We start from the raw sequence: 27,224 nt of genomic DNA, 5'->3' as shown, positions 1-27,224 counted from the left end.
CACCGTTCCCAGCCCTCACCATTCCCTGCCCTTGCTGTTCTGTTCCCTGCTTTCGCTGTTCCCTGCTTTTGCTGTCATTCCTGGCCCTGTGCAGCCTGTGCTCCCAGAAAGGGAGACAGTTTCTGGTCTCCGGTGCTTCCCACATCCTGTGAGGATGGGATGCTGAAGGTTTTTCCATACTCCTGGGAGTCAGAACCCCCAGCCCGCGGTGCCTGGGCTCTGCGCTGCCCCTTGGCTCAGCGGCTCCATCCTGTCCAGAGCTCTGGATGCGGGCAGTGTTGGGACCTTGTCCGGCTTTGTGTTTCTAGATGAGGCGGGAGGGAGGACCCATAGATCTCTTGCCTGGTGAGAGCAGGGAGAGCATATCAGCATTCCCGTTGGGATCTGGATGAGATTGTGCTGACCCCATGGTTTCTCTGTTCCGCAGATTCATTTGTGAACAGCCAGGAATGGACCCTGAGCCGCTCGGTGCCTGAGCTGAAGGTGGTGAGTACTCGTGGCTTGGATATCCTAGTTCTCCAATGCTTCTCCAAAGCCCCAGGAAAAACCTGTGACTTCACCGTTCATGTGGTTTCGTGGTTCCACTATTCCGTGGTTTCATGTGGCCAAGTGGGAATGCTGAGAGGAGAGAAGAGCTGGGGCTGCTGCCGGGGCTTCTCAGTGGCTCCTGCTTGTATGGGAAGGTGTTGATCTGGGAGAGCCCTCAGATGTGCAGGTCCAAAGGCAGCATTTGAGCACCTCACCCTTCCCGCTGGCTGTGGCAGAGCCATAATTCCTGAGCAGAACTCTGGACCTTCCAGCATAGCAGAAGCAGGGGCAGATCCCAAGCAGCTATCCAAGCATAGGAGTTAACCTGCGTGGGAGGTGTCACCTCTCCCTGGGAGCCTCGCTGCCTTTGGCTCTGCGCTGGTGCTTCCTGGTTCTCTGCCAGCTGCATCCCAGGACCGCTCCATGATGTCCCAGCTGTGGAGCGATTCCATCGGGATGAAGCCCTCTCCTCTGGTGCTTTATTCTGCCACACAGAGGGGATGAAGCTTGGGACGGGTTTCCTAGGGGATACCCTTCCCAGGTTTCATTGCATCCATGCTGAATACAGTCCCTCTGCCTGGACACAGCCCCCTCCGTGTGGGATACCATCTTTCTGCCCGGACACAACCCCGTCTGTGTGGGATGTAGTCTCTCTGCCCGGGCACAATCCCTTCCCTGTGGGATATGGTCTCTCCACCCAGACACAACCCCCTCCATGTAGGATAGGATTGTAGAATAGTTAGGGTTGGAAGGGACCTTAAAGATCATCCAGTTCCAATCCCCCTGCCATGGGCAGGGACATCCCACTAAACCAGGCTGCCCAAGGCCCATCCAACGTGGCCTTGAACACCTCCAGGGATGGGGCATCCACAAGTTCCCTTGGCAACCTGTTCCAATGTTTCACTACTGCCATGGTGAAGAAATTATTCCTAATGTCTAGTCTAAATCTGCCCCTCTCCAGTTTGTACCCATCTCCCCTCGTCCTGTCACCACAAGCCTTTGTGAACAGCCCCTCTCCAGCTTTCCTGTAGGCCCCCTTCAGGTACTGGATGGTCACTATAAGGTCTCCTTGGAGCCTTCTCTTCTCCAGGCTGAACAAGCCCAACTCTCCCAACTCTCTCTGCCCGGATACTGTCTCTCTGCTCAGACACAACCTCTTTTGTTTGGGATATGGTCCCTGTGCCTGGACATAACCCCCCCTGTGTGGGACATGGTCTCTCCACCCGGACACAAACACTTCTGAGGGCAGAGCAGAGCAGAGGAGAATCCCACTCATCTGCTGGTCCTGGATGAAGGTCACAGCCTATCCTTGGGCCGAGCCCTCCCTGCTGCTGCTGCACTGGGATGCAGTCTGGAATAGGACTTGTTGGGAGAAGAAAGGAATGCATCCTGCCTCCGAGTCCTCCCTGCCGCTGCCGCGCTCGAATGCAATCTGGAATAGGATGTGTTGGGAGAAGGAGGGAATGCCTCCTGCCTCTGTGCCGACCAGCTGGGTGGATGCTGCCCAGTATTGGATCTGAGGGATGAATCCCTGCCGCTGGACAAGGAACAACTGGAGAGAGCCCAGCAGAACACAAAAATGAGGAGGGGCTGGAGTGTGTCCCTTGGGAGGAGAAGTTGTGAGACCAAGGTCTGTCCAGCCTGGAGGAGGGGAGGTAAAGAGGGGATCCAATTCATGCTGATCCATGTCCAACAGGCGTGGAGCAGGAGGAGGGTCCTGGACTCTTCCCAGTGGTGCCCAGTGACAGGACAAGGGATACCAAAACTGGAACCTGGGAAGTTCCTCTTGCCCGGAGCGTGCCGGAGCCCTGGGGCAGGACCCAGAGCAGCTTTGGAGCAGCTGGCTGGAAGCTGGAGAACCTGCCCGGTGGTGGCATACCCACCAAACTCATCCCTTTCCCTGGAAAAAGTTGGCCAGCAACTTCGCTTTGGTGGCTTTAGTGACCCCAGCCGCTCCTCTCTCCTCACTCCCGGCTCCTTTTGAGAGCACAGTGTGGCCGGGAAGCCTGCCTGCTCTCCTTGGGTGCTGAAATGGGAAGCAGATCTTGGTAAGCAGGGAAGAGCTAGTGGCTGGAGTGGAAATCACCACGACCCAAGAGGATGTGTTACCGGAACGCGTTGCTGGCTCTGGAGCAGAGCTTCAACCCAACCACGTGACTCTTGGTCCCATCCTGCATGTGCTGATGATCGTTGGAGCCAGCAGATCCCTGCTCTGGCCCTGGGAGTGTGGAATCAGGCAGAGCCCTGGGCAGCAGTTGGGCAGGATAGCTGCTCTGGCCCCAGTGTCTGGGACTGGCAGCTCTCAGGGTGCAGTGTCCACAGCTGGACTGGGATGAGGGCATGGCTTGCAGCATCTGCTCAGGAAGGAGCCAGCCTGTGCTCCGCCATGCAGGCTCTTCCTCGAGTTGGCTGACAGTGCCCCATATCCTCATCTCCAGGAGCCGGGCTCACTGGAGCCCAGGACAGCTCTGACAGTGCCGTGCCTTGTGCCGGTTCCTGATAAATAGGTGACACATAGAGACATGGAATGGGACTTGGGAGTTTGATTTTTGTTTCCTGGATGTGTAATGTTCTGTGCGGTTTCCATGAAGGCTTTTCCATGCCACTTGAAATCATCACAAAGAGTTTCCAGAAGCACAGCAGCTCTGTTGGGAGCTCTGCACGGGGATGGATGTCTCCGATGGCATCTGCCTGGTGGATGGACCCAACATCTCAAATCCTGGTGGAGCAGCGAGTCATAGAATGGTTTTGGTTGGAAGGGACCTTAAAGATCATCTAATGCCAACCCCCCCGCTATGGGCAGGGACACCTCCCATGGGATGAGACTGCCCAGCGCCCCATCCAGCCTGGCCTTGAACATTTCCAGGGATGGGGCATCCACAACTTCCCTGGGCAACCTGTTCCAGTGCTGCCCTTCGCCCCTCACTGTGAAGAAATTCTTCCTTGTGTCTAGTTTAAATCTGCCCCTCTCCAGTTTATAGCCATTGCCCCTTGTCCTATCACTCCATGCCTTTGTAAAAAGTCCCTCCCCAGCTCTCTTGTAGCCTCCTTCAGGTATTGGAAGGTCGCTATAAGATCTCCTTGGAGCTTTCTCTTCTCCAGGCCAAACAACCCCAACTCTCTCAGCCTGTCCTTGTATGGGTGCTCCAGTCCTCGGATCATCTTTGTAGCCTCCTCTGGGCCTGTTCCAACTGCTTCATCTCCTTCTTACGTTGAGGATTCCAGAACTGGACATGATACTCCATATGAGTACTCACAGGAGAGAAACAGGGGCAGAATCACCTCCCTCGCCCTGCCGGCCACATGTCTTTTGATGCAGCCCAGGATACGGTTGGCCTTCTGGGATGTGAGCACACATTGCCGGCTCATGTCGAGCTTCTCATCAACCAGCACCTGCAAGTCCTTCTCTGCAGGGCTGCTTTCCATCACATCATCCCCCATCGTGTATTGAAACTGGGGATTGCCCTGATCCAGGTGGAGGACCTTGCTCTTGGCCTTGTTGAACCTCATGAGTTCTCCAGTCTGTCCAGGTCCCTCTGGATGACATCCCTTCCTTCCGGTGTGGCAACTGCACCGCTCAGCTTGGTGTTGTCTGCAAACTTGCTGAAGGTGCACTTGATCTCGCTGTCTATGTCATTGATGAAGATATTAAACAGCTCTGGTACCAGCACGGATCCCTGAAGGACACCACTTGTCACGGATCTCCATCTGGACATAGAGCCGTTGACCACTACTCTCTGAATACAATCATCCAACCAATTCCTTATCCACTGAACAGTACACCCATGAAGTCTGTGTCTCTCCAATTTAGAGAGAAGGATGTTGTGGGGGACCGTGTCAAAGGATTTGCAGAAGTCCAGATAGATCATATCCACTGGTTTTCCCATGTCCACTGCTGTGGTTACCCCATCATAGAAAGCCACTAAGTTGGTCATACAGGACTTGCCTCTGGTGAAGCCATGCTGGCTGCCATTAATCACCTCCCTGTCCTCCTTGTGCTTTAGCATAGCGTCTAAGAGGATCTGTTCCATGAATCCATGCTTACACATCTTGGGAACAGAGGAGGAGGAGGATGCCTGTGTTTGGGTGGATGCTGTGCTGGGCAGCAACAACAAGTGTTTGAGTCATGGATTCCAGGCGCGGAGAAACCCCCAGGCTTTGGGCTGCATGGGGCAGTCTGGATGGGTGCTCTGGATGATCCTGTTGGACACCCATCCCACGGACATCTTTGTGGGAACTCTGGGAGCAAGAGGAGATGTGAGGCACCCTAAAGCAGGAGTTGGTTCTGTACAAGAAGCTCTGTGGCAAGATCAGACCATCCAAAGCCAAAGGTGGGTTTGGTGTTCTTTGGGAAGCTGTGTGGAAGAGGGGCCGATCACCCCTTCCTGGACTTGGAGCATTGGGAGGAGGTGGAAGAGGATGCTCCAGGTGTGGGGCACCTCTGCATCAACCTGGCATTTCTCCAGCTGAGGGCAGCGGGGCCTGAGATGAGATGCTGGGGAATGCAAGAGCCCATTCCGTGAGCTGTGTTGTCCCTGCAGATGTGGGAAATAGCTGCAGGATATAGGCTGAGCATTTGGAACTGGATTTTTTTGAAAGGATGGCAGGGAATGTGCCTTTATCCCAGGACTGCTCTATGACCAGGTCACAAGCCCTTGGGCTCCAGAGGATTTTAAACCATTGGGAAAATCTGGACATCAGGAAGAGCTGAGTTACATGGGTGACCCATCTGGGGACAGCAGTGCTCCTTTCTCTGAGATCTGTGGGATGATCCAGCCTGTTTGCATTTGAACCTACTTTAAAACTGGTGCCTTTTGGTGTAGATGGCACAACCGGATCCACCAGGAAGCGTGGGCTCATTGGACTTAGAAGCAGCAGACATATCAAACGTAGAGCCAGACTCTGCTCCTGCTCTCCTTCAGGAGCTTCAATGCCTCAAAATTTGGGATGTGCAGTCTGGGAGAAGAGCTGTTTTTCCTTCTGAGTGTCCCACGAGGAGCAGGAGGGTGGTGGGAAGACCTAAGGGGGCTGCACCTCTTTGGGAGAGGACGTGGGTCCTCACTGGTCTCTGTCCAGACCGGCTCATACCCCCACACTTCTCCTCAGGTTCCAGCTGGATTCTGCTGTCCCCTGTGCCCTCTTGTTTCTGTCTCTGCCCATCCTTAAATCATCGCTCGTCAAGGGAGTTTTAGACTTCATATTAGGGATATTCCTTTGTGGAAAGAGTAGAGAAGCCCTGGCAGAGACTGCCCGGGGTGGTGATGGAGTCCCCATCCCTGGAGGGGTTTATGGAATGAGCAGACATGGCACTTTGGGACATGGTTCAGCCAGCACGGTGGGGTTGGGCTGACTATTGCACTGGATGAGCTTGGAGGTCTTCGTCAACCTTAGTGATTCCTTGATTCTGTGAGTCTAACCGTAAACCTAGTGCTGCCAACCCCACTACTCAACCCTGACCTTAAGCACCACATCTGCATGGATATTAAATCCCTCCAGGGATGGGAACTCTACCATTGCCCTGAGCAGCCTCTGCCGGTGATGGACAACCCTTTCCATGAAGGAATATTTCCCTCTATACAACCTAAACCTCCCCTGGCACTACTTGAGGCTGTTTCCTGTCATCCCATCCCTTGTTCCTTGGGAGCAAAGCCTGATTCCTGCTGGCTCCAGCCTCCTTCCCAGGAGCTGCGGAGGGCAATGAGGTCTCCCCTCAGCATCTTCTTCTTCAAGCTAAACAGCCCAAAGACCCCAAGCCCCTCCCATGAGATTTGTGCTCCAGCCCCTTTCCCAGCTCCGTTCCCCTTCTGGCCAGGGGTGCGCTGGGCATACGGGTGGCCGGTGACATATGTCTCCATTTCAGGGCATCGTGGGGAACCTGTCCAGCGGGAAGTCGGCTCTGGTGCACCGCTACCTGACTGGCACCTACGTGCAGGAGGAGTCTCCGGAGGGTAAGGTCTTGTTCCCAGGGCATCACTGGGGGTCTGGGTCCTCACTCCTCTCCCCATCTCTGATGCTGATCCCCGTCTCAGCCCCTGCCTGCCGCTGCCTTGGGGCTCTGCAGCCTCCCCTCGCTTTCCTTAGGGGTTTCGCTGCCTGCTTCCTGCTCACCAGCCCTTGCTCTCTTCCCAAGGTGGCCGATTCAAGAAGGAGATAGTTGTGGATGGGCAGAGCTACCTGCTGTTGATCCGAGATGAAGGTGGCCCCCCCGAACTCCAGGTAAGAGATCCGTACCGCCTGCGGTTCCCTTCCCACTCTTATCCTGCAACCCCAAGCATGGACACAGACTGGGCAGAGAATGAATTGGAAGCAGCCTTGAGGAGAAGGACTTGGGGTGCTGGGGTAGAAGTTCAACGTGAGCCAATAATGAGTGATCGCTTCCCAGAAACCAGCCATGTCCTGGGCTGCTTCCAGAGTAGTGGGGCCAGCAGAGAGAGGGAGAGGATTCTGCCCCTCTGCTCCACTCTGGTAAGACCCCACCTGGAGCCCTGTGTCCAGTTCTGGAGTCCTCAGCACAAGAAGGACATGGAGCTGTTGGAGTGAGTCTAGAGGAGGCCACGGAGATGATGCAAGAGCTAGAGCACCCTGTATACGAGGACAGGCTGGGAGAGTTGGGGTTGTTCAGCCTGGGGAAGAGAAGGCTGCAGGGAGACCTTAGGATGATTCTGTGGTCCTGTAATGCTGCCATGTCTCCCTCAGTTTGCCGCTTGGGTCGATGCTGTGGTGTTTGTCTTCAGCCTGGAGGATGAGATCAGCTTCCAGACGGTTTACAACTACTACCTGCGGCTCTGCAGCTACCGGAACACTGCGGAGGTGCCGATGGTGCTGGTGGGCACTCAGGGTGAGAGAATGAGGCAACCGCGCTTCCCTTCTGCCTTCTCCTTCCCTCGCTCAGAGCGCTGGGGATATGTCCCAGTGGGAAGAGAGCCTCCTGGTCTAAGCCGTGTGTGGGACTGGGTGATGCTGAGGTCCCTGCAGGAGCTGAGTAATTCCCTCAGAGCACCCCAGCTTTCCTGCAGGGAGCTGCTTCACTTCACAGAGCCACATTCCTCTTGGAGCTGCCCAAACCTGCTGATGTTGCCGGCCTTTGGCGGTGCTCAGCTGGGCGCAACCAAGAGCTGGGATCAGGCTGTGGGAGGAATTTCTGGTGGTGCCTGGCCCTGTATCCTCTGGGATGAGGTGCGGTGGTATGGTTTGGAGATGGCAGCTGGCTCTCAGCACTCCAGGAAGAGGCCAGAGCTGTGGAGCGCCATCTCCCATGCAGACAGACAGAATAGCAACAACCAGAGCTGCTCTTTTCCCCTTCTTCCTGGCGGCACTGGGGTTTGGAGCTGGGGCTGGGATGGAAGCTGTGGTGGAATTGTCACCAAATGCTGCCAGTGCATGCAGGAAAGGAGCTGCCAATGGGATAAAGAGGGGCTGCCAGGAGACATGGCAGCTCTTGAGTGAGATTCCTGCCTTGCACAACCTGCAGCAGAGGCATCCAGGCTCGCTCCAAGTGCCTGGAAAGTAGGGAAGGTGTCCACTCCACACTTCCGAAGCGAGCGTCATTCCTGCTTGTAGATCCTGAAGCATGGAGGGAACTGGGGCTGAGGACTTGTCTGCATGTAGGAGTGACAGCAGACAGTAGGAACAGGGATAAGAGGACGCAAGGAAGGATGTGGTTCCTGACCCATTCTTGGCAAAGAATCTCTGAGCTGGGAAGAGAAGTGGTGACAGCAGGAGAGGAGCTGCAGGGGTGGCTGCTCAGGACCTCGGATTCAGGGAACAAAATTGTTAAACCTTATATGTTTAAAGACACTGGGATTTTTGGACAGAGCAATCTTGGCTCAGGACAGAGTGGGAGTTGCAGGCGGATGCTGTGGAGGCTTGGGAATGGGAAGCAGGATGTTGCGGAGGGTCTGGTGGTCACTGAGGTCATGATGACACTTGGTGTCCCACTCGGAGAGCTGGGGGAACGCTTTGTGTTGTGCAGTTCCTGGTACTCCTTCAGCTCTTCCTTCCTTCACAGCCCCTGGCACCTCCTCAAGGAATCCCATTCGTCTTAGAAGGTGGTTGTCCCAAAATACGCAGGAAGCACCAGTGCCTGGATGGTTTAGGGTAGTGGAATAAGGTTCATTAACACTTAGTTCTTTCAAAAATCCATTTTTCTACAGACGTGGGTCTTAGTTATCCCAGGCGTTTGTAGGAAGGTGGATGCCTTGGTTTGGGAATGGAGGGAGGCCGGGAGTGTTCCCTGGGACACATGAGTAGATGGGACATGGATCCTTTGTTTTTAACTCCCTCTCCCTCTGGTTTCCAGATGCCATCAGCGCCACGAACCCCCGGGTTATTGACGATTCTCGGGCGCGGAAGCTTTCCAATGATTTGAAGCGCTGCACTTACTACGAGACCTGTGCCACCTATGGATTGAACGTGGAGAGAGTCTTCCAGGATGGTAACTGCATGGATGCGCGCGAAGGAGCATGGAGCAGGGCCGGGCAGCGCCTTTCTCCTGCCTTTGCTGCTGGGGCCATGGTCTGGGGTGGATACTGGTTTATAGGGGTGAGAGGCTGCCAGGGTCATCTCTGTCCCTATGAAGAGGCTACTGGGGACAGCTCCATCCCTATGGAGAGGCTGCCAGGGACCTCTCTGTCCCTACGGAATGCCTGTGCAGCACAAGCAGCTGGGATGAACCCGCACAGGAGCTGTGAGGCTGTGGAGGAGGTTTGTATTGCATTTTGTGGAGGAGAGGAGGAAGCGCAGAACCTTTGGGTGTTAGAGGTAGGGAAGGAGCAACATAACAGCTGGATGGGGCAGCCGTTCCTCATGGGAACGTGTGTAGAGGAGCATTTTTGCTCAGACTTGGAGAGGGGTCTGTGACAAGGATGCTGGAGGTGAGAGAGGAATCCTACACCATATCCTTGGAGCTTCCAGCCTGCTTGAATAAACTGAGACCCTGCTCTGTAATGGGACTGCAGGGTGAAGGAGGGGATTCTGCCCCTCTGCTCCTCTCTGGTGAGACCCCACTTGGAGCCCTGTGTCTAGTTCTGGAGTCCTCAGCACAAAAAGGACATGGAGCTGTTGGAGTGAATCCAGAGGAGGCCACGGAGATGATGTGAGGGCTGGAGCACCTCCTGTAAGAGGACAGGCTGGGAGAGTTGGAATTGTTCAGCCTGGAGAAGAGAAGGCTGCATGGAGGCCTTATAGCAGCTTCCAGTACAGAAAGGGGCTCCAGGAAAGCTAGGGAGGGGCTCTTGATCAGGGAGTGCAGGGACAGGAGAAGGGGAACAGTTTTGAGCTGAGAAAGGGGAGATTGAGATGAGATGTTGCTGCAGAGTTTTGCTGTGCTGAGTGCTGCACTGTGTTCCCAGAGAGCCATTTCCTGCCTAACCAAGAATACCTGACCTTTTTGGGCAGCCCATTAATGCCGAGCTGGTATTGAGGCAGAGCCTGTTGGGATTCGGATGCAGGCTGAGGCTCACCCTCTCCTTCCCGAGCTGCTGACTCTGCCAATGGCCTGTGGCCTGAGTGTGGGGAAGCTCCACGAAGGAGACCCTCAGATCTTGACGTTTGCCAACTGCTCGGAGGTTCTCTGAGAGCTGGTGGGCTCCAGGAATTGCAGTGCCGTCCTTCCCACTCAGGCAGGCGCGGCAGAGACTCTTCCTCTGTGCCTGGGGCTGTGGGCTGAAGCTGTGTGTTAGGGATCCAGACCACAGACATTATGGAGCAGGCCACCATCATTGTGTTGAGTCTTTGGAGCAGTGACAGCTTTGTCCAGGCAGTAGGATGTTGGAAGGTCTCTGTGAGAGGATGCACTGCACGCAGACAAGCAGTCATGTTTCTCCATGCTGGTTTCTCACATGCCTGGCAAAAGTCCTCCTGGAATGCTGTTTGCTGTGTGGGAACTGTGCTTCCCTCCTCCTTTCCAAGTGTCATCTAGCACCAGATGCCATCACAGTTCCTGCTGCTGTGGAAAGAGGGAGTGATCCATCCCTGGCTTCCGATCTTGTGAGGAGGTGACCCTGGAAAGACACAGGGTGGTCTGTGTGCAGCAATGCCCAGCGCCTGGCGTACACCGGTCACGGATTGGGAACCTCACTGATGCTGAGTTCTCTTCGCCAGGTGGGACAGTGTGGTCCCTGCACTCACAGCGGAGCTCTTGGAGAGCTGGGAGCTTGGGGCTGAATCTGCCTCTGGCTTCTTGTCTCTAGAGAAGGAAAAGAGCTTTCTATAGCTGTGACACTTCAGGACATGGTGGTGTTGGGCTTGTGGTTGGACTGGGTGAGCTTAGAGTTCTTTTCCAACCTCAATGATTCCATGATTCTCAAAGTTGCCTCTGCAGAGCTCCTGTGTACAGAAATCTCTGAGGGTTTGAGAAGTGCTGCTTCAACCAGCAGCCATCGCTGTGGGGATGCCTCGGCTCTTGGGCTTCATTTTAAGAGCATTTCTAGACTGACCAAGATTGAGGAGCAGATTGTCGAGAGCCCCTTGGTAGGAGAAGTTGTGGCTGCCCCATCCCTGGAGGTGTTCTAGGCCAGGTTGGATGAAGCTTTGAACCCTCTGATCCAGTGGGAGGTGTCCCTGCCCATGGCAGGGGGTGAAACTGGATGGGCTTTGAGGTCCCTTCCAGCCCAACCCATTCCATGTTTCTGTGATCTTTCCTGGTGCCTGAGTGCCGAGCTCACACCATGCTTGCCCCATATTTGACGGAGAGATGGCTTACTTGGTGGATGAAGCTGCCGGAGGATGGAGAGCAGGAAAACCAGCAGATTGGTGGGTGGTTCCTGCTGTTGATGGAGTCCAGGCAGGCTCACTGTGTTCCCAGATGAACAGGTAGCAGCAATGTCCATCGGTCTTTGTCCTTCTTGGTCCAGGATGTGGCCCTGCAGGATTTTGCAGTTGCTGTTGGCACCCAGCTTCCCCAAACAGGTTCGGTTACACTGCGTGTGTGGGACAACATCTGTCCTTCTGGAAAGAGAATGTGGCAGCTCCTTTACTGCAGGGGTGCATGGGCTGAGACACGCTGATCTGAGTGTGCAGTGTTCCTGATGCCTTTGGGCATGTTCATTGGACAGGTTCCTCCTCCTGTGATGATGTGTGAGAGAAAATGAGGAATGGCACTGTTCTCCTGAATTCCCCACATCCGATCTTGTTCTCCTTTGTGCAATTTGATCAGGATGTTTATTTCCAGAGAAGGTAGGAGACTGGGAAAGCTGGAATGCAGTTTTGGGCTGGTGGCATGAGACAATGAGGTCACAAGAACTGGGAAGGTTGTTCCTCATGTTCGATTTCTGAACATCTGGAGACAGTGAGGGTCACAAGTGCCCAGGCTGTTTGGTTCAGTGTCCGTCTCCACTTGCTGCTGTGAGGGGGCACCAAGAAGCAACTCCCACTGTCCAGGGATTCTCCTGCCGCTGCCCAGGGCTGTGGGTGGCTCTTTGGTGTCCCCACGAAGTCCCTGCTCTGTGTGAGACCCAAAAGAATGGCTGGCTGTCAGAGAGTCGGCGTGCCCAGCTGGAATAGCCGCGGGGAATGCTGTCCCTTGCTTGGCAGTGGCAGGCGACAAGGATTGCTGGGTTCGGTGTTCCACAGGAATCTTCCCTCTTCGTACAAGCATGACATGGTTGGAGCCTCAGGTATTCATGTTGGTCAGACAAAGGGTTTGGTTCTCACTGATAACCCCCAGAAATCCAAGGGGGAGAAGGTTCCCCTTTCTCAGGCTGCCCAGGACAACGGTAGAGTCCTCGTCCCTGGGAGTTCACAGAACATGTGGATGTGGCACTTCAGTTCATGGTTTAGCAGGCACAGTGAGGCTGGGCAGGCCATTGAACCGAATGACCTTAGGGGTCTTTTCCAACCTTGTTAATTCCATGATTCTATGGAAAGTGGTTTCTGGACTCTGACCCTGTCCCTTTCTCCCTTCTTTCAGTGGCTCAGAAGGTGGTGGCTCTACGGAAGAAGCAGCAGCTTTCCATTGGTCCCTGCAAGTCCCTGCCCAACTCACCCAGCCATTCATCCGTCTCTGCGGCCTCCATCCCTTCTGTTCACATCAACCAGGTGGGAGATTGGAACGGGAACAGGCAGGGACCCCATGTGCTTCTACACACACCCTCAGTTTTGTCTGGCTTTGGCCTTACACTGTGGCCCTGGGGTGGTTTCTGGAAGGAGCAAAGCGGCTGCCATCCTGGTGCTTCTCTCTGTAGCCTGGAATAGCTTGGTGCTTGCCCTGAAGTCCAAGCTCTGTGTCTGCACCGCTGGGTCTGGTTGTTGGTCTCCAAAGACAGCGGTGTATTTCTGGAGACGCTGCTGGCAGAGCCATCTGGAGAGTGCAGAGGGAGGGCTGGAAACGGGGCCTTGGGCTGCGGGCAGGGCAGCCTGCAGGGATGCAGCTCCCTGTGCTCCTGCACCCTCTGGAATTGGGAAGCTGGTGGTCTTCCAGTGGTGAGGCAGTGGCACAGGTTGCTCAGAGAAGTCATGGATGACGCATGTTCAAAGCCAGATTGGATAGGGCTTTGAGCAACCTGATCCAGTGGGAGATGTCCATGCCATGGCAGTGGTTGGAACTGAATGGGCTTTGAGGTCCCTTCCGACCCAAACCATTTCAGGATTCTATGATTCCATGATTTAGAGGTGGGCTTCCTAAATGTGGAGGGATGGATTGCAACAGTAGCACAGAGGTGCTGGGAGGGTGGTGGTGCCAGGGGTGTTTGTCCTGTGGCTTTGGAGCAGTGGACCTGATGCAGGAGGGGCAGGACGAAAGGCCAAGCAGGCTGTTGTGGCTGGTGGTGGAGATCCTTCAGGAAGGGCCTGGATTGCATTTTGGCCCTGCTGCCATTCCCAGCATCCTCACAAATGCTGAGCTGCCTCTGGTGGGGAAGGAAAGAGCCTGGGCTCCACAGTGGCCTGGGGGTGATCACGCCAAGAAATTTCAGCTTGAGTGGTGTCTGCAGCCACAGCTTGGACCTGCTGAGGCCAACGGGATGGGGTTCAACCAGGCTCAGTGCTGGGTCCTGCACTTTGGCTGCAACAGTCCCATGCAACACTGCAGGCCTGGGGAAGAGTGGCTGGAGAACTGCCTGTTGGAAAAAGCCCTGGGGGTGCTGGGTGACAGTGGCTGAACATGAGCGAGCAGTGGCCTAGGTGGCTAAGAAGGCCAACAGCACCTTGGCTGGGCTCAGCCATGGTGTAGCCAGCAGGAACAGGGCAAGAATCATCCCCCTGCACTCAATGCTGGTGAAGCCATACCCGGAATCCTGGGTTCAGTCTGGGCCCCTCACTCCAAGAAGGACCTTGAGAGGCCGAAGCAAGTTCAGAGAATGGAACAGAGCTGGGGAAGAGTCTGGAGAACAAGGGTTGTGGATGCATCTGAGGGTGCTGGGGCTGTTTAGCCTGGAGAAGAGGAAGCTGAGGGGGGACCTCATCGCTCTCTGCAGCTTCTGGAGAGGAGGTTGGAGCCAGGCAGGGGTCGGGCTCTGCTCCCAAGTGACAGGGGATGGGATGAGAGGAGATGACCTTAAGTTGCACCAGAGAAGTTTTATATTGGATATTAGGAAATATTCCTTCATGGAAAGAGTGGTGAAGCCCTGACAGAGGCTGCCCAGGACAGTGGTGGAGTCTCCATTCCCGGAGGAGTTGAAGGAATGTGTGGAGGGGGCCCTTTGTGACAAGGTTCAGTGGGTACAGTGGGGCTGGGCTGTTGGATTGACTGGATGAGCTTGGAGGTCTTTTCCAACCCCAGTGATTCCATGATCCCATGATTCTATGACGTATTTCTAAATACCATCATGAAGGGCTGGAGCACCTCCCATACGAGGACAGGCTGAGAGAGCTGAGCTTCTTCAACCTGGAGAAGAAAAGGTGCCGAGGAGATCTTATAGCAACCTTCCACTATCTGAAAGGGGCCTACAAGAAAGCTGGAGAGGGACTGTTCACAAAGGGTTATAATGGTAGGATGAGAGGGAACAGGTATAAGCTGGAGAGGGGCAGATTTAGGCTTGACATAAGGAAGAATTTCTTCACCATGAGAGTGGTGAGGCCCTGGAACAGTTTGCTCAAGGAAGTTGTGGGTGCTCCATCCCTGGAGGTGTTTAAGGCCAAGTTGGATGGGGCCTTGGGCAGCCTGATCCCATGGGAGGTGTCCCTACCATGGCAGGGGGGTTAGAATTAGATGATCTTTAAGGTCCCTTCTAACCCAAACTATTCTATGATTCTGTGGTTCCAAGTTCATCCCTGGCTTTATGGAAGTTCATACCTGGTTCCTAAAGCTTGACATGAGTAGGCATATGTAGGTTTTCCTGGTGCTTCTGGTCACCTGGACGCCACTGGGTCCGGAGGAGGTGGCCGTGCTGCAGACAGCAGAGTGGCCAGAGGGAGCTGTGTGGCTCAGCTCCAGGCTTGCTGGTGTCCGGTGACGTTGAGATGCAAGCGGAACGTGGCAAAACATTCCCAGCCATTCCATGCCCTGCGGTTGGTCTGGATATGGAGAGTTTGGGGTAGGAGGCATCCAAGCTGGAGAAACATATCCAGGGAAAAGGCAGGTTTGCATGTATCTGGTCCTTTGTTTTAGGAGACAAGCTGCGAGCAGTTGGAGCCGAGTTGGGAAGGAGAGGCAGCCTGTGCTGGGAGTGGGGTGGAAGGCAGCCAAGGGCAGCGTTCCTCAGCGAGGAGCCAAGTTCCTGTTGCATGTTTCCTTCAATGTCCAAAATATGAGGAATAGATCCTAATGGATCTGTGCTAACGGCACTGCCGAGCCAGGGAAGGTGTTCGGAGCTAAAACCATGCTCCCAGTGTGTGGGGTGTGGGATGCCAGGCTCCTCCACCTGATCGTGGTCACCCATGAAAGTGGGAAAGTGGTGTAGGAACAGCAGAAAGCGAGTGATGGGAAAGAGGGAATTAAGCACTTGGCTTGTTCTGAGGAAAGTGAAGGCTGAAATGGGCCAGACCTGAGCCCTGGAACGGGCCAGACCTGGCCTCTGGAACAGGTCAGGCCTGAGCTCTGGAATGGGACCTAGGAATCTAGGTAGCTTTGGTGGGTAAACAGAGCTGTGGAAGGGAAGGAGAGCAGCATGCAGGGAGTCACAGCTGACTGCGAGGCCTTTCTAAGGAAGAAATTTTGGGATTGCCTGGATGGGAGCGTTTGGCAGTGTGGACAGGCCATGTCCTTCTCGAGCTTCCAGGCCATGTCCTTCTGGAGCTTTCTCTTTCCTGGTCCATGCTCCGTGCCTGCCTAATGCTGCGTCCCTCCTGCACTCTGCAAACCAGGACACAGTATGAGGATCACAGTTAATTCCCATTCCCTGAGTTTCTTGTGGCTCTGCTACAGTCGTGTCCGTTCCCAGTGACCTTTGCTATGGCTGTTGTGCATCTTCCTTTAGGAAAAATGCTTCTAAAAATGGGAGGTGAGATCATGGAAATAGTGAGCAATCGTGAAATGCTGTGAGGAATTTCGCTGTCCTTGCTGGGGCTCAGAAATGAGGTTCTGGAACTGCTTCTCACTGTCCTCGGAGAAAATCCAGCTGGCTTTGGGAAACACAGGTTCCCTGATGTCCACACATGGATTTGGGCAGAGCAGCCCAGTGTGTGCTGTTCTTGTAGAAGGACACGCGTCCTCTAGGATGCGCATCCAGCAGGACACATATCCAGCAGGACGTGCATCCAACAAGGCGTGCATCCAACAATGAGTAGAGTGACCTGCGGTCATTGCGGCAGGGATGCAAAAGAGCGTGGAATCGCGTCTCAGGAGTGTGCTGGGATGGAGGTGATGCTCTGTGGTTTCCACCGGGAGCTGGAGGAGGCGGCCCTGACATGGGCGGGAACTCCGAAGTCTGCTGGGCACCACGCTCCAGGGCTCAGCTGCAGAAGCGCCAGAGCCTCTGGTGCAGCTGGGTGGTGGCTTCGCTCCTGGGACTGAGTTCCCAGCTCTGGGAGAAGACAGACAGGCTGTGCGCGGCCAGGAAGGACGGATGAGAGAGGGGCAGGATCTTTGCCATCTTCTGCCTTTTCCCACCAGAGGGTCTGGGGCACTCACCAGGGTTTCGTACTCATCTCCACAAGTGGGAGAGCAGGGACTGGCACAGGGAAAAGGATCTCAATGAGGATTTGGCAACACAGGTTTTAACATGGAGTGGAGATGGAAAGAAGTCGACTCTGCCCCTTCCGGGCAGGTATGGCATCTCGGGCAGCGTTCTGTTCCCCTCAGCAGGCTAAGGACTGGCAGCACACTCTGGATCGTCCTTCTTCCCTTCTCCCAGTTGCTACAGCTGAGTGCTGCTTGCCTTCACAGCTCTGTGCCCAGAGATGGTGGTGGCATCTGAGAAGGATGTTGTCCCGGTGCCTGGCCTGGCCCGTGCCGGCAGCGACAGCTCCATCTTTGAGAGTTATCAAGGAAGACTACCATTTTCTTATGGAATTGGGAACAAACAGTCCCAGCAAAGGATTGCTCTCTGCAGGCGGGAGCTGGGATCCAGCCCTGCCTCACATCCTTGTCCTGGGGACAGATTTTCTGGAAGTAGCTGGATGCCATTTGTTCAGCCAAAGTAACTTTTCTGGGCATGTCTACTGGATGTCCAGTCTCCTGGGAATCTGGCCAGTCCATTGCAATTTCTGGAAGAGGAGAGTACCCAGAGGACCCTATGAGTTTGTCTTCTATCTTCCTGGAGGATTTTCAGCTCCCAGTTAGAGGTGGCCGCTTTCCAAACCTCTGTGGTTGTGCCTGATTCGCCCTGGGACAGCGGAACTGTGTGCAGCTCTCCAGTGTCCTCGCACAGTGGAATCTTAGAATTATAGAATCATGGAATTGTTTGGTTGGAAGAGACCTTTGAGATCATCGAGTCCAACCATACCTGTCCACTACTAAACCATCCCTGAACATCTCATCTACCTGGCTTTTAAACCCTTCCAGGGATGGTGACTCCACCTCCGCCCTGAACAGCCTCTGTCAGTGCCTGAGAGCCCTTTTGGTGAAGAAATTTCTCCTGATGTCCAATCTGAACCTGCTCTGGTGCAACTTAAGGCCATTTCTTCTCGTCTTATCGCCTGTCACTTGGGAGAAGAGACCAGCACCCACGTCGCTCGCAGGGAGCTGCCGACAGTGATGTGGTCTCCCCTTAGCCTCTTCTTCTCCAGGCTAAACAGCTCCAGAGACCTCAGACACCTCTCATAACCGTTGTTCTCTAGACCCTTCCCAGCTCCATTCTCTTATCCAGATGTGCTCCAGCCCCTCAAGGTCCTTCTTGGAGTGAGAGGTCCAAAACTGAACCCAGGATTCCAGATGTGGCCTCACCAGTGCAGAGTCTAGGGGGACAATCCCTTCCCTACTCCTGCTGGTCACCCCATGGCTGATCCAAGCCAGGATGCTATTGGCCACCTTGCCCACCTGAGCCACTGCTGGCTCATGTTCAGTCACTGTTGCTCAACAGCCCCAGGTCATTCTCTGCCAGACAGCTTTCCAGCTTCTCTTTGACAAGCCTGGAGTTGCAAGGGTTTTTTGTGTCCCAAGTGCAGGACCTGGCATTTGGCCTTGTTGAACTCTATCCCGTTGGCCTCAGCTCATGGATCCAGCCTGGCCAGATCCATTTGTAGATTCTCCACGGAGCAGTTCCTGCCCCAGCCAGAGGCCCCGCGTTTGTTCCCGTCTTTAGGGGCGTTGGGATTGGTTGCGTCTATTTCACAGTGGAGGCTGGTGCCTCTGGAAACACTTCCCATTGCAGTAGGAGGAAGGAAGCTGTCCGAGCAGGTTGGCTGTGGTCAAGGTCACTCACACCTGTGCTGTTAGGGCTATGCCCCTGAGCACCATGTTCAGCATCTCCCTGACCCACCAGGATGTGGATCTGCACCCGTTTGAGCAGGCATCTCTGACCCAGCACCCTGCAGTCCCCAGGAAAAGCTCTCCTGCTGATTCCAGCTCTCCTGTCCTGTCTCTTGCCCACACCCATGCTAGGCGAACAGGTCAGGTGGGTTTGGGAGCCGTGTTCCTTGGCCTCGACTTCCACCCTGCTCCCTTCCCGCAGTGCCTGTCCCTTGCCTCAGGATGTGGGTGGGAATTTCCTGGGCCAGTGGATGCCTGCAGCGCTTGTGGAGTTCTCCCACCCAGTTTCCTTGCTGTTGTTCCCTCTTTCTTCATCTTCCTTCAGGGACTCTGAGGTGCTTTTAGGAGGCCCCCAGGCTGTGGGAGGTTTGCTGTGAGATCAGAGTTTGTCCTGCTAGGGAGCTCATTCCCAGCAGGAACCCCATGCCAAGCCTTGTACCTAGTGGTGGGAACAGCATGGATCCTGGGCATGGGAGCTGCTGCCATCCCCAGCATGGGGTGGCCCAGTGCCATGGCTTTGCTCATGGCCTTGGTCCAGCATGGGTTCCTTGGCAGCACCGGGAAGTACATTTCCTGGGAGAGCAGATGGAAGAGGTGGAAAAGTAAAGTTTGCAAGGTGTTCAAGGCAGGTCGTTTGAGGCTTTGAGCAACCTGATCCAGTGGGAGGTGTCCCTGCCTATGGCAGGGGGGTAAAACTGGATGGACTTTGAGGTCCTTTCCAACCCAAACTGTTCCATGATAACACAATTCTGTGAAATGAAGCACAACTGCAGCTCCACGAGTGCCTACCAGCGTGTCGCAGCACGTTCCAGCATGCAGCCTGTGGTGTGTCTCAGTAGCTGAAGCAGCGGGCGTTGGCCTTTCCTCGTGCAAGCCCGTGTCCCATAGCCCACTCAGCTCCCTTTCCATGATCTGTGCGCCCTTCTGCTTGTAGAATCCTGGAATGGTTTGGGCTGGATGGGACCTCAAAGCCCATGCAGTTCCAATGCCCTGCAGTGGGTAGGGACACCTCCCACTGGATCCGGTTGCTCAAAGCCCCGTCCTTCTTCAGTTTTCCAGTGCAGGTGCTGTGTTGGTGGCTGCTCTTCGTTTGCGCTCATCCATTCTTAGCCCTTCCCAAATTTCTCTGCTTGTTCTGTCTTCTGCCTTTTTATGCCACTGGTTCCTACATCTTAACTCCAGCTGAATTCTTCCCTGCTCAGGCGCTGCCGATGTTCTTTGCAGTTCAGGATGTTCTCCTGTTACACCCTAATGGGGAGGATTTGTCCCACGTGTGGAAGGTGTCACTGCCTACGGTGGGGGGTTGGAACTGGATGGCCTTTGAGGTCCCTTCCAGCCCAAACCATTCCAGTATTCCATGATAAGCTGGGCTGATTCTTGGACCACTCTTGTGTCTCTCAAGAGTGAGAGACTCTTTTGTATGTCTTTTCCCCTTTCCCTCATCAAGCTTGGATGATCCGTAGTGGAAGTTGCTCCGTTTCTCAGAGGCTGGGCTCTGGGTTGTGGTTGCTGTTCCACCTGCACAGCCTCTTTGTATGTTTCTGAACTGCCTCTCTCCCAAGAAAGCTCAGATCCCACCAGGAACAGCTGTGTGCTCATGGGTGTTTTCTCTCTGAGTGCCTCTGGAAGATCCTCCTCCCACATGTGCTTGCCCTTTCTGCTCCAGAGTAGTAGGTGGGAGTGGAGGAAATCACGAGGCCCTCGGATACAGCTGCTCAGGGAGAATGGGAGCTGAGCAGAGTCAAGCTGCTCCCTGCCAGGGCTGCTGTGCCCCCTACTTCCAGGGATGGCTTCCACCATGCGTTTTTGATGAACTGTCCAAAGGCTGGCAAAGTGCCATCACCTCATTGGAGTGAGACATTCCGAGCTGCTCCCTGGCACCTCTTGTGTGCTCGTTTCCAGGCTGTGTTCCCACAGAGCTTGCGTGAGCCAGGACTTGTCTGAAAGAAATCATCAATGATGATGACAAGGGGATCGAGTGATCCCTCAGTCAGGTTGCAGTGACACCAGGCTGGATCCATGGGCTGGAGGGGAGGAAGGATCTGCAGAGGGACCTGGACAGGTTGGATCCATGGATGGAGAGCAGGAAGGATCTGCAGAAGGATCAGGACAGGCTGGATGCATGGACTGGAGGGCAGGAAGGCTCTGCAGAGGAATCTGGACAGGCTGGATCCATGGGTCAAGGCCAGGAAGATGAGGTTCAACAGGGCCAAGTGCTGAGTCCTGCTCTTGGGACACAACAACCCCATGCAGCACTCCAGGCTTGGGGAAGAGTGGCTAGAAAGTTGCCTGGTGGAAAAGGCCCTGGAGGTGCTGGGTGACAGTGGCTGAACATGAGCCAGCAGTGGCCCAGGTGGCCAAGAAGGCCACCTGCATCCTGGCTGGGATCAGCTGTGATGTGGCCAGCAGGAGCAGGGCAGGGATCATACCCCTGCACTCGGCATTGGTGAGGCTGCTCCTGGAATCCTGGGTTCAGTTTTGGGCCCCTCACTCTGAGAAAGACCTTGAGGGGCTGGAGTGTGTCCAGAGAAGGGAATGGATCTGGGGAAGGGTCTGGAGCCCAGGGTTTGTGGGAGCGTCTGAGGGCGCTGGGGCTATGTAGCCTGGAGAAGAGGAGGCTGAGGGGAGACCTCATCACTCTCTGCAGCTCCTGGAGAGGAGGTTGGAGTCATTTGGGGGTTAGGCTCTGCTCCCAAGGAAGAAGCAATGGGGCGAGAGCCTCTCTGATGGCCTCTGTAGAGAGGAGGGTTCTCTCCATTGGGCTGTCCCTGCGGTAGTCGTGCCTGTCTGGTGTGCCAGTGCTGGAGGATCCCCAGCTGATTCCCCTATTGCTCTCCCAGGCTGAGTGGTTCATCCCTGCCTCTGTGCCTTTGCTCTGGACCTCTGTCTGGAAGGGCTTCCTGGACCAACATCAGCACTCAGGTCTCCATCTGTTTGCTGCCAGTTTCCAAATGTTAACGTTTGGAAAAAGTGGAGCAGAGAGAAGGGAAGCCCTTTCCCAGGATCCCAGGTTGGACAGGAACAGTGCATGGTGTGGGATGTCTCACCATCCCAGTCGTGTGCGCGGGCGGATGATGTTTCCGCGGATGGTGTTTCCGCATACGTACTGCTTCCTAATTGTCCCGTCTCATCCCTAGGCCACCAACGGCGGAGGAGCCTTCAGTGACTACTCCTCCTCCGTGCCCTCCACCCCCAGCATCAGCCAGCGGGAGCTGCGGATCGAGACCATCGCTGCCTCCAACACACCCACCCCGATCCGCAAGCAGTCCAAGCGGCGCTCCAACATCTTCACGGTAAGAGGAGCTCTAGGACAAGGTTTCTGAGGGAGAGAAGGAGAAGGGAGTGGGTCCACAGCTGTCTCGCCCTACAGCTCTGGGTGAGCCTCACTGTGCTGGGCAGGAGGGATGGGTGCCAGGGGACAGAGCGGGTGCCAGAGATTCTCTCCATGGCAGTGTGTGTGGTGGTGAAGGGGGGAGCCTTCCGTGGAGCAGAGAGCTGCGAGGGAGCCTTGCCTTCCACATGTGGGAGCGTGCACGGGGAATGCTCATGCTCCCAGATCTGTCCTGGGAAGAGCTGCACGTGCCCAGCACCGGTGACTGCTGCTGCTCCCCTTTGTGGGGCTGCGTCCCCCGAGTGCAGCACAAAGCCCTAGCGATGGGGCCTCTGTTTTGGTGCCAGCTGTGCCGAACGGTGCTGTGGTGAGCCCAGTGCTGGGCCGCAGGCCCTGCTCACTCTGGCACCCAATCTGCATGTCTGTGTGACTGGAGCAGCACTGCAAGCTGCTGCGGGGCCTGGAGGGAGGGGAAGCGTTAGGGAGCCAGCAGAGCTGTGGGCCCCAGTCAGTGCGGGATGCATGGGCAGCGGTTTTCCCTGCCCGATGAGCTGCAGCTGAACTCTTGGCACAGAACATGCCCATCACACAGGCCTCCCCACACACTCACCTTCACTGCCAGCACAGCCCACGATGTTCCCTGCTCTCCCGGTCCCCACGTCCAGCGTAGGCAACCTCTGCTCCCATCTCAACGTGCTCTCTCCCCCTCAGTACCCCCGTGCTGGCTTCCGGGCTCTCTCATCCTCCCCATCTCCATGTGCTTTCCGGCCATCATTGCTCCGTACACCCGTGTCTGCTGTCTGTGGATGTGGCCACTGCACCGTCCATGTCCGTGTTGCACCGTGTCACGCTGTGAACAGTTGCCATCGCTCCGGACCCATCTAAATCCACAGTGCCCCATCCCTCGCACCGCATCCCAGATTCCTCCAGCTACTCCTGCTGGGAGCGCACCCATCTCCCTCAGCTTCTGGAATCCTGGAAGCGTTTGCTTTGGTGTCCTGAATGCTCCGTTGGCATCGCATATACCTCCCGGGTCTGCCTGCACGTGTTCCCAGCCCCTTCCTGGCGTACGTGCTCTCCCCATGCTGCCTGTCAGGGATCCTGTTCCTGGCCAGTGTTCCCTGCCTGGCAGGGATCCTGTTGCCATCCAAGCTCTCGTCCCAGCACACACCAGCCTGCAACGGTCGTGCTGCTCCTGCCCCATGGCTGTTCCCCAAGGAGCGCACCCAGCTCCGTGTGCTCATGGAGATGCCCCGCAGGTCTCCCATTGTCGCTGGTCATGCTTCCTGTCACACCTCTGCGCTGATAAATGCTTCTCCCTCCCCGCCGTCTCTCTTGCTCGTGCTTGCTGCTGTGCACCGGTGCACGCGGGCGTCACACACTGCACCTATCCCGCTCGCCTGTGTGGGCTGGACTCGCGTTGGCTCCTGCTCACGCTCCTGCACTCCTCCCAGAGCTCCATGCTTGTCTCACTTGGAATGGGCAGGTGCTCCTGGAGGAGGAGGGCGGCTTGCTGTGGGGCATACGCTTATTTGCTGTGGACGTCCTCATCTGTCAGGGCTCTCACTCGCTCGCTCATCCCGGGCTCCAGCTTGCTCACTCCTCGCTGTGCGGCTCATCCGGGCTCGCACTCGCTCGCCGTGGTGCTCACGCTCGCTTGCTTGCTCTTGTGCTGGCACCTCCGTGGCTCACGTTGAAGTCTTCATCCCATACGGTCATGGCAGCAGCAGCAGCAGCTCCCAACACCTCCTCCCACAGCGGGACAGGGCCAGGAAGAGCAAGGAAGGGCAGGGAAGGCTGCATTTCTGCTGTTTCTGGGCAGGTGTAGCCAGCAGCCCCTGTCCCGGCAGGGTCCCCCAGGTGGGTACAGGCCACTCTGAGATCTGGCTCCGGGCAGGGTCCGGCTCTGCTCCGGGAGCAGCAGGAGCCCCAGTCCCAAGCTGCACCTGAGTCTTTCACGTCCAGTCCTCCTCTTCCTCCTCTCCTCTCCTGCTCTTGCTCCCCTCCTGCTCTGCGTGTGGGAGCCGCCAGCTGGAGGCAGCCCCGTCCCCATCCCCGCTGTCCGGACCCCAGCACTGCCTGCTGCTGCCGCCGGCGCCCCGCTCCGTGGCCTTTCCGTCTGCCCGTCCGCTGGTGCCCATCGCTGACAGACTTGTGTCCGCGTTCTGAGTATAACTTGCCAAACTCTTTATTCTTTCGATATTTGCAGATATGTGCCACTGTTTCCAACTTTTCATCAACAAAAAGGCCTTTCCAACTCCTTCCAAATTAGAAGATCCAGGTGGTTACACACGGCACCTCTGTACAAATTCTCTCACTTTTCATTGCCTCTCCAGGGCCGGATAAGGGATGGGCACTGGGATTGATCTAAGATTAGAGGCTCGCCCGCCCTCCAGCCAGCATGGGTCCCCCCCTCGGAGAGACGCAGGAGCCTTTTAAATCCCCCCAATGTAAAGTCTAGGAAGCGCTGCGACGGCCTGCGCCTGCACTTTAAGCTGGGACATTTCTGGGCCTGCCGGATGCTGTCTAGGCACTTTCCGTGCTCGGGGATGCCAGGCGAACGACCCTGATGGGATGGGAAGACCTGCAGAGCCCCACCGGGACCGGGCGACAGCAGCGAGTGGAGCTGGATGGGCCAAAAGACGCTTTGCTGCTGCCTGCGGGAGCTGCTGTTGGCGCCTGCCGCTAGCACTCGGCTCCTTCCTCCCCACCGCACCTCCTGCCGCCTGCATGGACTCCTGCTCCTCCTCCTCCTCCTCCTCGTGGCAGAGCAGCCATCTGTGTCTCTTTAGTTTTCCTTCTCTTTCGATCTCTTTTTTTTTTGTTTGTTTTTTTGTTTTGTTCTGGGCCCAAAAGCAAGCGAATCGGTGTCCCAGGCGCGTGGGGGCCAGTGTCCCTTTTCCGATCCAAAGCACATGGGGCGCTCCCACATGGAGGGGGTTGTGTAGGACGCTCCGGAGAGAGACGCTGCCGCTGCCCTCCTGCCATTGTTGTGATTCTGAATGTATTGGTTGTGCTCCATGCCGTGTATGACTCAATATTTCCCTCTGTCCTAAGCACTTTGAATGAGTTCCGCTCGATGAGACTGTATATTCCATATTGTATTTATTGGAGTTTGCTCTCCCCGCGGCCGCCCCTGGGTGCCGGTGGCTTTCGCTCTCGACTCTCTAGACGTGTGGTAGATATTTATTGTCCATGCTCTTTTGTAAAGGGGCTGGAATCTCTGCCCGTTGACCTGTGCTCCTTTGTATGGTGCAAGTGTGTTAACAGAATAAATCCGTTGGATTAGTAGAGGTGTGAGTTCCTTTCCCTGCCGTAGCCTCCTCCTGCTTCCATCCATGCTCCACTTGCATCCCATGCCATTCCTGTCTGTTTCCATGTCCCGTGTGCCCCTGCGGGAGGGGGGGCAGAGGAGGACAGCACTGCTTGCCGGTGTGGGAGCTCGCTGGGAATGGGATGGCGGGGAGGTGGGGGCTGGAGTGTCCCTAGAGGGAAATCCATGCACTGGGAGACCCGGCCTGGGGGAGAACAGGCCACTCCGGGCTAGCCCGCTGGGAATGGGGGGGACCTGCCTTTCCCTTTCTGGTGCCCCTGTCTCTAATGGAACGGTGTCTCTTCTTTTCCAGTCTCGAAAGGGCGCAGATCCGGAGCGGGAGAAGAAGGTTCTGGAGTGCAAAGCAGACAGTATCGGCAGCGGGCGTGCCATTCCCATGAAGCAGGTTCGATACCCGTCCCCTCATCCTCATGTAGGCTTCCTGGGAGGTGCATGCTGGGGTGCTGTCTCTCGCCTTGGGGATTGTGGAGGGGCCGATGTTCAGGGGTGCCCTCCTGCCTGACTCCTCAGAGCGCTGTGCCGGAGCACTAGTGTGGACTTTGCACCGTTTTGGGGTGCTGGGTACGGAGCGGGGATGCTCTGGCTGCCGGAGCGGATCCAGCAGAGGGCATACGCATCCCATGCCGCAGCTGCTGCGCTCCTGCTCTGCTTCTGATCCTGCTTGCCGCTGCGTGCCAGCCCTCCGGCAGGATGGGGAGACTCCTCGTCCTGGGCAGTGGCAAAAGGCAGCGAGTGCAGTGCCCGTGCCGAGAGCCAGCAGGAATCGGAGGGAGGCGGCCACTTATCTGGGCAGCAGCATGTTTGGCTTGGGCCGCCTGGCTTCCAGGGAAGCTCGAGCTGCGTGGGATCAACCCTGCACATTCCCTTTCCCTTGCAGCTATGAGTGATGTCTGGGCACTCCAGCAGCTCCCAAGTGATGTGGAATGGATGGCATTCCCACCAGGATTTACTTGCGCTACTGGCAAGGCTGATCCGTACCCTGCTCTGCAGTGCCTGACTCTGCCTTGAACCTTATGTCCCTGTTGCAAATCCATTTTCATTCCTATGGCTCTGGCTGCCTCTGTGCTGTTGGAGATGCTGTGGGGCTGGTTGTGGCTCTGCCTCGCAGGAGTGCTGGGTAGTGGGACAAGAGGGCAGATCTGCATCCTGACCAGCTCCTGTCTCCCTGGTACCATTCTGTGCCTGGCAAAGAGATTCCTGGGAGGAACTCGACAAGGCTGAGCTGGCTGAGATATGGGGTGGTGGGTGCTGCTGCTGGAGCTCCCGGAGCTCCCGGAGCTCCCAAAGCTTCCTGCCCTTTGCCAGTCCAGGGGTTTACACTGCAAAAGGTTTGCTGTTGTCTGTTAGGAACAGTGCTGGGAGCAGTGGTGCAGGTGCAGGGGAAGGAGGGCAGCATGCCGGAGGGAACCAGGGGCAGGGAAAGTGGTGCCGGGAGCTGGGGCAGGAGCTGTGGACCCTCACACGGCAGGATCTCCTTCCTGAGTGCCAAAGGTTTGCCCAGCTCCAGCCGGAATACCGTCTGCATGCCAGGCTGGGCCCCTTCTCCCTCTGTGGCATGGGTCCTTGTTCAATCTCCTGGCTGCAACAGGGATCCAGGCTCCTTTCCCTGCTTCTCCCACTGCTTCTGCTGCCGGGGTGCTTGTCCCTCCATCCATGCTGCTCCTCTCATTTCCAAATAGCACCGGCTGCCTCCACCCTTGCTCCGGTGGGGACCATGAGGATGGGCACCCCTGGCACTGCCCTGCAGGATGCGCGATCTCGGGTAGCTGGATTGTGGAGGCAGTGCTGTCATGCTCCAGTTTCGTATCAGCCTGGCATCACAGGCGGGAAGCAGCAGGAAGGGGAGGCTGAGAGCAACTCGGTCTCGAGCCAGACCTGAGTTGGCTCCCAAAACTGTGCTGCTGGGAGCGGGAGCTCTGGTTCCTGGACCATTGGGTGGGTTTTCCCAGGATGTCTCATCACTCAGCAGAACAAGAGGCTTTCTTTGCCTGCTCCAGCATCTCCAGTTGCTGCCGATGGGACCTGGTGTCCATCTGGTGGAGGTTGCAGTGTGGTATCACAATTATGTAGTCGTTCCATGCTGTTGGCAAAGTGGGGCTGTTCTTCTGGCCCAGGTGGCCACCAGCATCCTGTCTTGGATCAGCCACGGTGTAGCCAGCAGGAGCAGGGCAGGGATCGTCCCGCTGCACTCGCTGCTGGTGAATCCTGGGTTCAGTTTTGGGCCCCTCACTCCAAGAAGGACCTTG

The 27,224-nt window shown here is 56.1% G+C and overlaps 1 protein-coding gene across 3 annotated transcripts in view; it reads left to right on the top strand.

The window, feature by feature from the left end:
* AGAP3 (ArfGAP with GTPase domain, ankyrin repeat and PH domain 3) overlaps nt 1–27,224 on the top strand; it is a 116,770-nt gene that overhangs the window by 36,743 nt on the left and 52,803 nt on the right. For 2 of the 3 annotated variants that reach the window (XM_054058403.1, XM_054058405.1), the window contains exons 2-9: nt 428–486; nt 6,389–6,476; nt 6,659–6,744; nt 7,225–7,366; nt 8,828–8,962; nt 12,437–12,564; nt 21,451–21,606; nt 25,271–25,363. In XM_054058403.1, the coding sequence (XP_053914378.1) occupies nt 428–486; nt 6,389–6,476; nt 6,659–6,744; nt 7,225–7,366; nt 8,828–8,962; nt 12,437–12,564; nt 21,451–21,606; nt 25,271–25,363 (887 nt within the window). Of the gene's footprint in view, nt 1–427; nt 487–6,388; nt 6,477–6,658; nt 6,745–7,224; nt 7,367–8,827; nt 8,963–12,436; nt 12,565–21,450; nt 21,607–23,853; nt 23,993–25,270; nt 25,364–27,224 lie in introns of those variants that run through there. The other variant, XM_054058406.1, reaches the window with a different exon arrangement.

This window comes from Cuculus canorus, chromosome 2, assembly GCF_017976375.1.
Source record: "Cuculus canorus isolate bCucCan1 chromosome 2, bCucCan1.pri, whole genome shotgun sequence".
NCBI lineage: Eukaryota > Metazoa > Chordata > Aves > Cuculiformes > Cuculidae > Cuculus > Cuculus canorus.
The sequence above is the reverse complement of the archived record's forward strand: the minus strand, read 5'-3'. Positions and strand labels throughout refer to the sequence as shown.